We start from the raw sequence: 11,644 nt of genomic DNA, 5'->3' as shown, positions 1-11,644 counted from the left end.
CAGGGCAGCCAATCAGGAGGGAGGGACCTGAAGCGGCTCTAGTACAGGTTGCCGTTTGGTATTTTACATTACGGGATCATGACGGATTAGTAAATGATAAATCCGATTGGTAATGAATTAACGTGGTTTGGTATTGCACCTGAGAGCGACGGTGGAGTGGGTGCCTCTGTCCATCCCTTCTTCAACTTTCACCACCACGAAGTAGCGATCTTGCTATTTAACTTACATCAACTTCTTACGGTTATATGTCATTACTGAGGAGTGAATATAGGAAGAAGCCCTCTAAAAATGATGTATTGATGATGATAAACAGGAGAGCGTCGCCAGAAAAGAGGAATTTGGTAATGAGCCGCCCAAGAACTGGCAACTCTTTGGGGCTCTAGGCGGAGAGGCGCGTAGTGGACGGCAACTCCATCCACTCTTTTACAATGTTCTCGATTAATTCGTGATATACATGTAAGTAAGCCGTGTTATTAACGCTTGTTGGTGTTTGGTGACGCGTTGGTGCCCATGGAAGGCGTGAGGCGGGAAGGAAAGGTAAGAGGAGAGGTGGAGGGCGGTGTGGAGGCAGCCGGGGTGGAGGAAGGAGGTGGACGCGCAGCTTGGGGAGGAGGTGAAGGAGGCGCCATTTTGGTCCTGCTGAGCATTTCCGCTTAGGAGGTGGACACTCGGTGGTGCTTGGTGGATAATTTGTGCCCATGGAAGGCGTGCGGGCGGGAAGAAAGGTGAGGAAGGAGGTGGAGGAGGCTGTGGAGGTGGAGGGATGAGGTGGACGCTGGCTTGGGGAGGAGGTGAAGGAGGCGCCATTTTGGACCTGCTAAGCATTTTCCCGCTGACACATGACATGGCGCGTGGATATGGTGACCTCACGACCCTGGGGTGACAGAAGGTACTGGGGAGGAGCTGGGGTGCATGTGGAAGGCGGGGATGAAGGGGTGGATGAGGTGGAAGGATGCTGTTCTGGGTGATTTCCGGCGTGGCTTTGTGCTCCCCTGTGGCGTCCCCCGGGTGTCTCCTGCCCTCCCCTTGTTGCTGGGTGTGTGGGGTGCTGGGGAGGGGCTGGTGTGCATGTGGAAGGCGGGGATGAAAGGGTGGAAGGATGCTGTTCTGGGTGATTTCCGGCGTGGCTTTGTGCTCCCCTGTGGCGTCCCCCGGGCGTCTCCTCCCCTCCCCAGCGTGGCCGCCCCTGTTGCTGGGTGTGTGGGGTGCCATGGGGGTGTATGTGTGGTGGGTGTGGGTGATGGGGTGAATGGGCGTCCCCGGGGTGGGTGGGTTCCGGCGTGGCTTTGTGCTCCCCTGTGGCGTCCCCCGGGTGCCTCCTTCCCTCCCCAGCCTGGCCGCCCCTGTTGCTGGGTGTGTGGGGTGCCGTGGGGGTGTGCGTGGAGGTGTGTGTGGAAGAGGCGGCCGTTGGTGGCTGGTCTGGCTGAAAGGCTTTGTCTAACGGGACTAATGGAGCATTTCCGATGTTCGTCTTGGGCTTGTTAAGTTGTTGCCAGGGTCTTGTGTTATGATGTATGGCGGGGATGGTGTCTTATGTGTTCGCATTAATGTGTTTTTCAGTTGGTAACTCCTCCCCTTTGTTGCTCAGTGGGAGGGGCTGCTATCAGATAAGGGCCTGATTACTATGCACTCAAATTTTTATAGTCTAAAGACATTGATAATGCAACTTTGTTATAAGTTAACAATTTGTGACCATTTTAATCAATTATATATACTGGTGTATAAAGTATTTCTATATGTAGTGTTCCAACTTAGCAAACTTCAAAGATGACTATTGAAGTATGGGTAAATGATTTCAAGCTTGCCTGTAAATAAGAATCATGACGAGAAGATACACGTCATACAAGTCTCAGATATGTAGCCAAGAATCATCAAGTAGTTGCCATGGCAATAGTAGCTACTGACTAATTCATGGCTATATTTTTATATATAGGGCTTTTCTTTATATTTTTCTTTACGCCCTTGAACTGTCTCCTTAGCTGTAAAATCTGCATGAGATACATTTTGACATTTCAGCTGTGATACTAAACTCTTATGATGATTATGTAGTTGCTAATCTGTGTGTTTTGTGTGCTGTTCCAGAGCTTTAGGTAATGCATGCATTAGCACCGTAGAATGCATTAGAACAGCATTGTTGGAGGGACGAGACAAAATTTTTTTTTTTTTTTTTTTTTTTTTTTTTTTTTTTTTTTGTAAATATACTGATGTGGAGAATATTAATTATTGAAGTCTTCTTACCTAATGAGCCATTACACTGGCATGTTTGTAATACATTTGAGTCACGTGTCTGCACTCAGATTGCTGCTCGGCCACATGAAAATTATAAATTGTGTGTGCAGGTAGTTGCTTAACTGCATCTTTGTGAGCATGTTCCAGGCATATGAGGAGAGAGTGGGTGTTTGCCCTACCAAACTTGGTCAAGGATGAGGCATAGTTACCAGCTAGATGCTGCAACAAGGACTTAATCACCTATATATATGAAATAGCAGAAGGTTGGCATCTCTACCAGTCCCACCCAAACAGGATGAAAGGCCCATAGCTTATGATTAGGTTGTTACATTGGGAGCCAAGTACGTATGTACTAAAATTCAGGAGCATAACAAACATCTTAGACACTGACATGTAAAAGAATGCACTCAAATTAAGAACATTACAAAACAGGGAAAGATTGTCCAGTTTGCCGTTTCCCAAACTGCCAATGGCTACTAGAATGTGGACAGCCTACTCATCTGCAGCACCAGGTTAAAGCACAATTGATTGTTCATTTTTTATTGCTAATATAGGACTAACCACTTCTTCAACCCTATTTTTGCCTCGGACAGTTATCCTAATGATCAGCGTGACCTTTTTAGCCCCTCAATACTCCTTGGTGTGAAGTGTCACAATTATTATTTTTTATTTCATGCTGCAGATATTGCTGCAACTATATGAATTGAGTGGGCAGAATTCTATAATGTTATGTTTGTAAATTTTATAATATCCAATTTCTTCCTTATTTTTTTTTTAATGTGTAGCTACTGAAAACAGGATCCAGAAATTTCTATTTTTCATTTTGTAAGTACAATTGCTGGCTGGGAATATGTACAGTTATCATTTGTGGGACAAGATAGAGAAGCAGGCATTGTAAGTCCTGTGAGGAGGTGTAAAAGAGCCCCCCCCCCTGTAATAGGGAAGTACAGAATGGAATTTGGCATCCATGCAGATAATACAACTTATGATGTGATAAGTATTTATCAAAGTTGTAATAAATGTGCCTCATTATTAACAGTAATAATTATTAATGATTATCGGGTACTTTATTGTGCCATGGTTAGCATTCTCAGCTCACAGCCAAGAAATCCTGGTTCAGTCCCAACCCTCTCCTATACATGAATTTCCAATGGACATCTCTTTGATGGCTTAGTCTTTGGAGGGTCAGCTCCAAGTTGACAAACCTTACTTGCACAGAGTATCCAAACTTTTTTATTTATTTATTTATTATTATTTTTTTAGATGCTGTCTTTAATGCCAGTAGGATTTTTTGAAGGGTCTCTTCAGTGACCTTAGTCCGTTAGTGGCGCAGGCGAATTTTATTTATAGTGGCTGCCATGTTGTAGACTCTTGCTTGGCTCATGCTGACCCCACCAGTGCTCCTCTTGACCGAAGTCGCTGAAGTTAGGGTTGATTGGAGATCTGGGCAATATGTCGGTAATCTCTCGCCACTCTGCGATGTTTTGAAAAATCAGTGTGTTTTGGTGGGACTTGAACCTAGGTCTACGCTGGCCACTCGGCCACCGCCTCTCCTGCTTCTCCCTGTGAGTGCCATTAGCCTGCTATGGGTTTCAGAGGCTGTTATATATTTTTTTTGGGGAATAACTTTGTAACAAAGTGTGGGATAAAGATGATAATTTTGCAAAGCATGTTTTGGACAGTGCACTATTTTCAATATTTTTTTAACAAGATGTGGTTAATTAAGACACTGATAAGAGACATAATGTTGAAACCCATCAGATGAAGAGCTTCCTGTTGTGAGGTTAATTTTATTTTCTCATTTCTGTTATCAGAACAGTTAAGAGAACCTTGCTTTAGCTCTCAGTCATGGAATCAGACTGCCAGCCCACCTGCTGAGTGAGCCAACACCTCAACTGCTTTGGTCACGGCTGGAGAGCTCGGGCATCAATGCTGAACACAGTACAATATGTTGGCCTCCCAGTGCATGAACACAATGCCGTCTGCACAGCGAGGTTTGCTAGCCTCACAACAGGAAGCTTTTCATGATTCATCTGCAGTGTTTTATCATTACATGTCTTACAAGCACCTTAATTATTTGCATCTTGGCAAGGTCTGAAATAATGCTCTGCCAAAGTATCCTTATCGGTTGCTTTGTTGAAGTTATTCATGAAAAGTGATATAACACGGGCTCGGAAACCCATCAAGACGCAATGTTGCCTGGTGGTGTAGAGGTATGCACACTCAGCTTGCAGCTGAGATGAGGTTGTTCACTTGCCAATTGCAAGTGAATGGGTCAAGCTGTTGCCCCTTTGTCTCATCTATAAAGATATAGACGGGATAATTTGGCACTGTCTTGTATACTTTTTTATTCTTGGTAGGATTGGACCTTTTGGTATCGGCGTGCCATATGAATATGAGGGATCAACTTGTTAATAGCCAATGCCTTAAAATTTTTCCGAGGTAGCAAAGCATATATCTAATGCTTTTTAAGGAACTCTGTCATTATCATCTTTTGGATAACGTCAGGTTTTCCCATGATCTCATGAGGTTAGACATCAGTGATATACTTCAACACTGCCACACTTTCTTTAATGTCATTTTCTTAAAACTATAACCAGAAATTGTGGCCTGATTACAACAGTAACATGGTTGTCGAGGATTTTCATTGTTTTGTCTATAGATCACAAACTCTTCCCTGAAAGTTGCATTACTGCAAGTAAATACCAATTGATGTTTAAAAGAATCAGGCATCAACCTCGGCTTTGGTTTCAATACGTGAGTGTGTCTCAATGCTACCATTATTTGAGTAAAGGCAGATGTTCTTTGGCATAAAACTAAATGTAGCATTATAGATTATAACTGTTTGGCACATGAATTAGGCTTGGAGGCCTAAGGTGCACTAAGTTATTCAGCATATTTGTCTTGAGAATAGATTTCCCCAAGATTTTACCATACTAAAAGTTTGTGTGGAGCTCAACAAGTTCATATTTCATTTTTCATGAATTTTTAATTCATTCATATACTATTGTTAATTATAAAATAAGATACTTTTCCTTTTCATGTGGATAGATGGATAAGGTGAGTCAAGTTTGACATATTAGTTTCCACCCACCACTGCCTGTTCAGCATGTGGTGAACTATATAGTGTGCTTGCTGTTTGTCTTGAAGGGCATTGCACATGTCACTGATTCAAGATGAATTTGTTTCACAGCAAATCCATGACTGAATTCATGAGAAATTGCTCTAAAAGTATCATTTGGCATCAGTTGACCAAATTCAACAAATCATATTAAAATGGAACATGATTATTAACAGCCGCTATTACCTTGTCTGATAGTATATCACCAGAGTAGTGGATGCTGATGTTCATCTAATGTTTCTAAAGTTTTTCCAAGAACGCTAGCCTTTATTCATCACTGGTATGCATCACTGATATGGCTGTACTGATACTTTTTAGGTCTGATGTTACTATATCTTAATCAAGCTATTGTTGATAGGTGAATCATGCTTAACCTAAACTTAACCTCTGTACATGAATAATGCATCATTAACTTCTCATCTGAGGGTGCTATAACTGGACACTGCTATCTTAGCATCCTTAGTGCCATGTAGTCACATTGGTGTTGTTTCTCCTGTGTTATTCAAATATTGTCTCATACTCATTGTACTGTTCAGTGAGCAAATAGTGTTTGAACCATGGTAAGCTTTTATTTAGCAAAGGATAGTGCAAAGCTACATGCTCCTTAATGTGAAGTTTGTAAGCCTTGAGGGAAAAACCTGGTTTTGGTGAATAATGATCACCGTGACAGCACGAAAAGACATGCCGAGGCTGGCACTCCATGGACACACACACGGTACTGGACAGCTGGGCTAAGGGTGGCTGCAGCATTCATCTTCGAGAAACTATTATACAGAGTAACAAAAGAGGGTGAAGAGACGCAAGTGTGTGACCGCTCCACGTAAACAGGCTTGGTTCTGGTGTGGCGTCTGCATTTGGCAGGGGGAAAAAAAAAAAATGCCTATCAATTGATACGGTCATCTTCATTCATTTATTTATATTTTTATTTTATTCAATTAGTTGGACACTCAGACTTTTAAGATAACCTGTACCCTTTATTAGTCTGCCAAGTGTAGGGTTTACTGTATAGGAGTAATTTTCCCTTTAATGTATTGCTGCATTAACTTTTGGGAAAATCATTTGTAAATAAAAATAAAATAATAACCCAGATAAGGTGACATTTGTGAAGTGTACATGGTCACTAGGTACTGCCATATCAGCATGATGAAAAGTTTGTCGTCAAACTTTGAAACCCACACAATTCAACTATTCATATTAAAGAAAAGTAAAATATTCTAGGAAACTCCTGTACAATCTTGCACCTTAAAGAATGACTTGCTCATCACTCCCTTACTCGTCTGCCTCAAGCTTTGATAGCATTTTACAGTACTGAAGTTGATTTTATTTCCACAAGATTTGTGATGAACATTCATAGGTATTCTGCTGCCTGCCATGTTAGTTTACCTATTACAGCTCACTTGCCAAAACTCTGCCTAGAGGCAGGAAAGCTTTCACAGCATTAGTTCACTCAGAAACATGGCTGAACAGGAAATGTGTGAATACAGTAAACTCAGTTTTCTGGGATTTTGTATTTTCCAGAAAGTAGTTTTCTGATCAGCAATGGCTTCAAAACCAGCATTTCTAAAGGCTGACCCTAATTAATGGGCACTCACCAGTCAGCAGGCATAGCAGCATTTTTTTTTCCTTGCCATGGCTGTGTGAGAATAGTTCACTGTGTTTCAGACTTTATCCATTGCTAGCATTATTCTAAACTTTACAGTCAGCGGTGACTTCTGAGCAGAATCTTTTGGATGCTGATTCACAGGATGTTCGCTAATTAGTGTTTAGAGCAGAAGCACCGTTTTTGTTGCACCTGGCTGCGGGTGCGAGGGCAGCATACATTATCCTCGCTTCTGGAAACCTGATCCCCTCCTGGAATGGTCACTTGATCATCCTATACAATGACTGTGAGGACATAGTTGTTAAATGTTTCACTCATTGTAATTACTATAATGCCAAATTTTTTATGCTTATATTAGCCCTCAGTAAATCTATCTTATTTCAAAGGTTCTTACTCTTAGTGTAGTAGAACTCTTCTGTGATTTAAATATGCAACTGCATAGCTTTATTTTGCAAAATCTGCCCTCTTCGCTTGGTTTTCCCCCATCTATCCTTGAATATCCTGTATGGGCCTCAGTGTTAACTCGAGGGAGTCTGAGAGGACCTCAACCTCCTTGAGTGATAGATGGAGCCCATTCCTGGCTTATAGCGCCTTCATGGTGCAGTGGTTAGCATGCCTATCTGTGGGTGTGGGTTTAAGTCCTGGGCTCGGCGATAGGTGAGCAACCCACCCACCTGTTCATCCTTCCTTTCGGGCAGGTCTTTAAACGGGAACCAGGGAAAACCTGGGGTAGGTGAACTGTGGTAACCTGGACGCTGCACTTGCCCTATGGGTGATGAGTTCTTACCCACCACAAGCTCAGAAGGCATTGGGATAGAGATGAGGTATGCCGAGGTATGCCCCCAGCCTTTTACCTGCACTACAGAATAAAGAAACTGCTGCAAGAAGCAAATATTGGATATTCATAGTATTGATCTGTTTAAATATAGGATGCATGGATGAAATTAGCCTAGACCTGCCGTGGTTGACTGGTTTGGAGTGTCAAGCCTTGGAAGGAATGAGCCGTGGCGAGGTGGTTCAAACCCCAGTGCTGCCATGTGATGTTAGGAAGGGCATCCAGCCTTGAACCCCAAGCCACAACCCTTAACCAGCAACCCCATATGGACATAAGTTAGGGCTGTCAAGACAAAGAAGATTGGTGAAATTAGCATATGTAAACTTTCTTACAGCAGCACAATAAAAAGGGAAATATTAAAGACAATTGAACCTTAGATTCACAAGCCAGAGGATGTAAGATTTAACAGATGGGTCATAAAGAGTAAAGTAATACTGTTCATATGTTGGTTTGGGTTCCTGACTCAACAGTGCTGGTGGTAGTATTGTCGGGCCACAAGCAGATGGACTAGGATGAGTGTTTGCTGAGTGAAGCATGTGCCGGGAAGGTAGTCAGGGTTGGCCATGCAGGTGTGCGGGCTGTTCTGTGTGAGGTGTGAGAGGTTTACTGGCCTAGTTAAGTAGTTTTGATGGAGAGTCTGCCACATGCAAGCTGTTGATTTATCTTGATGTGGAAGTGGAATTAGCAGAACTGTTATTATTCATTTTCATCAGCATTTCATTATGAAATATTCATTGTATCTTTCCCTCAGGTGTGGCAAAATGGCTGAGGAGCTTCTTTCCCTCAAGTGGAACAACCACCAGGCCCACTTTGTGGACATCCTCACATTCCTGCGGGAACAGGTAATGTGCCATCCCCTGTGGACCATTACCAATGTTGGCTGTGTGCTGCGTCTAGATCAAGCACAGGCAGAAAGAATAGTGTTTGCAATGCACATAAATTAACTGATAAAGATTGTTCTAGTGAGGAGGCAGTTGGGACCTGTAATAGACTTCCTTTCCCACAGTATCATATAGATCCTAAAGTGCAGCTCTAAATACACACAATTTGCCAACTTGTATGAAGGAAAGATTTGCCATGCAGATATTAAAGTAAGGTTTCCTAATACATGAGTTTCTGTGAAAACTTTGCTGAATGAACTATTTTTGGGTGAACAGTATTTGATTATTTCATTCCTTTTTTCAGGAAATCTTTGTGGATGCCACATTGGCCTGTGGTGGGAAGCTATATGCAGCTCACAAGTTTGTGCTAAGTACCTGTAGTGACTATTTTAAGCAGATGTTTACGAAAAACCCGAGTAAACATCCAATAGTGTTCATGAAAGATGTGACGTCACGTGATCTCGAAGCTCTACTGGACTTTATGTATAATGGCGAAGTGAATGTTCCTCAATCTAGTCTAGGATCTCTAATTAAAACTGCAGAAGGACTACAAATAAAAGGTTTAGCTGTGCCTGATGACCCACCCGCTCCAAAGAGAGACAGGGACAGAGACAGAGAAAAGAGGGAGAGCAGAACACAGTTGGACCACCACAGTCCCCCTGCCAAGAGACCGCGGCCTAGAGAGCGATCGCCCCCCCAGTCCTCCCCCTCCCAACCCCAAGTCAACCAGCCAATCTCCTCGCACCCCCCCTCCGCCACACAGCTTTCCAGATCTCGTTCCCCCCAGCCCCCCGCCTCCTCTGGGTCCTCGCAGGTTGGCATGCCCCCTGTCGAGGCCACTCTGGATGAGGACAGCAGAACCAGCATACAGAGTGGTCTCAGTGGCCTCAGTGAACAGAACACCAGCACAACTCCTAGTCTAAGTGCCAAGCCGGGCGGAGGCAACTGTCAGCAGCAACAGCAGCAACAGCAACAGCAACAGGCGAATGCTGGTGACAGTGCGGCGGCCCAAGCTGATGCCCTCCAGCACAGCCAGAGCGGAGAGGAGCCTTCACCCGGTCCCTCGGGGCTGCACAAACACCACCAGTCAAAAGAAGAGCCAGAGTTTGTAAGTATATCGACTGTTTGTGGCAGGGCTTGGTGGGTGCTGTCTGTGATAAGCTTACATATTGTTTGAGATGATGTGTGGTTTGTGATTGAGGTGAGTTTTCAGACCATTAACTCTGATATTATAATCTTTTGCAGGAAATAAAACAGGAAGATGTGGTGGACCTGGGTGAAGATGATGAAGGGGATTGGGGTGTTGAGGGGGATGGGGGAGGGGGGGAGTCCTCCATGGGGACTGAAAACCCCCCAAATTTTCCTGAAGTAATGTTACCTCACAGCGACGGCACCATGCCAGCCACCGGTGATCCTGCAATGGTGAGTGTTCCATTTGATGTATTTTCATCTTTGATGTGCCAGCAGGAAGTAAACACACACACACACACACACACACACACACACACCACACACACCACACACTTTTACACACATGACATGGTACTTTTGCTTCACTTCAGATGCTGCTTCAGTTTGAGTGAGGTGTGCGTGAAGGTGTGACTGTTGAAGCCAGCGTATGAAGGGCTGGGCTGATGGGTCTGTAGCAGGGGAAGGCAGGGTAATGCTGAGAAGGAAAACTGGTTCTCAGACTTTTTTTTTTTTTACTTTTTTTTAGGAATATTTACTTGTGGCTTTTTGTTTTGCTTTTAAATTATTTTGCAGTGCCGGAGGGTTGTTCTCAGACTAGAGGCTCTGTTGTGTACAGGCTTTGTTTTGGTAGCTTGCTGTGTTTCTGCTTCCATGCACTTTTTGAGTGTTTCATTGATCATGGGAAGAAACATTTTCAACAATTTTGGTGCAACAGGAAACAGTATATTTCTCTTACCAATAATAATTGATTTACAGCTTTACTGATTATATAGTCAAGCAGAACTAAAATCCAAAAGTCGTTATAGGATCTAATATGAAAGAAGCTGAAATGGCAGCAAGGTGATGACAACAAATAGAGATTAAACCTCAAATATAACCTCTATCATCAGTGTCACTAGTAAGACCTGTTGCCTTTAGTTGTCAGGAATGAATTTAAGAGCCAATATTGTGAGCAATTAACAAGGAACAGTTTTGATAAGTACCAGTCTCTAGCCTGGCAGGAACACCACTGCCTTGAGCACCAGTCACATGCCCCTTGTAATGTGTGAGTTGTAACCAGCCATACCCCGAGGCAGATTATCTGACAGGCAGGAAATCTGAAAAGTGTGGGGAGCTACTAGCCATTGAACCAGGCAAAAATGTATGTGTGTATGTGTGGGGGCAATGTAGCAATGTATTGGAAGGATTACAGAGTGACCTGTAAGGCTATGAATGACGTGATTGATGCTGGAAAGAGTGGTAAAGGCTTGGTGAGAATGTGCCGTATGTAGAGATTAGTGTGTATGTCCAGCAAGAGTCAGCTGAGGAAATAATTTAAAAAAATGGTGTGATATAAAAAAAAATAATAATATAGGATGAAGAGGGTCCAAAAATTGACATGCAAATTCCTCATGTATCTGGGCAGCAGTGTGAGTCATTGGCTGATAGGCATGACCTTGGCATCATTATGGAGAGAGAGAGAGAGAGAGAGAGAGAGAGAGAGAGAGAATGCCAGTTTCTGTACCACACACACACACACACACACACACACACACACACGCACACACACACCACAGAGGGATCACACAACTCACTGCCACAACTTAGCACAAGAGTTGAGTTCATTGGCCACACCACCACCTTTCCCACCCATGCCCTTTTACCTCTCATATACAGTACCCACCCACACCACCACCACCACACGTGCTGAAGTAGCCTTTTCTTTATTTCATATTTTATTTACCTAAGGATAAACACTGCCCTCTGAAATATATGACACATTTTTTACCATACGTCTGAAAAGATTA

The 11,644-nt window shown here is 43.3% G+C and overlaps 1 protein-coding gene across 13 annotated transcripts in view; it reads left to right on the top strand.

Moving 5' to 3' along the window:
- The first annotated feature begins 306 nt into the window (after positions 1-306).
- The window catches only part of LOC126986937 (longitudinals lacking protein, isoforms A/B/D/L-like), a 39,252-nt gene continuing 27,914 nt past the window's right edge, over positions 307-11,644 (top strand). For 3 of the 13 annotated variants that reach the window (XM_050843469.1, XM_050843460.1, XM_050843458.1), the window contains exons 1-4: positions 769-889; positions 8,537-8,627; positions 8,971-9,774; positions 9,912-10,088. In XM_050843469.1, coding sequence (XP_050699426.1) covers positions 840-889; positions 8,537-8,627; positions 8,971-9,774; positions 9,912-10,088 — 1,122 coding nt within the window. In that variant the 5' untranslated portion in view covers positions 769-839. Of the gene's footprint in view, positions 457-489; positions 538-562; positions 726-767; positions 890-8,536; positions 8,628-8,970; positions 9,775-9,911; positions 10,089-11,644 lie in introns of those variants that run through there. The other 10 variants (XM_050843467.1, XM_050843465.1, XM_050843468.1 and 7 more) reach the window with 7 other exon arrangements.

Source organism: Eriocheir sinensis, chromosome 63, assembly GCF_024679095.1.
Source record: "Eriocheir sinensis breed Jianghai 21 chromosome 63, ASM2467909v1, whole genome shotgun sequence".
NCBI lineage: Eukaryota > Metazoa > Arthropoda > Malacostraca > Decapoda > Varunidae > Eriocheir > Eriocheir sinensis.
This window is presented reverse-complemented; position numbering and strand designations above follow the sequence as displayed.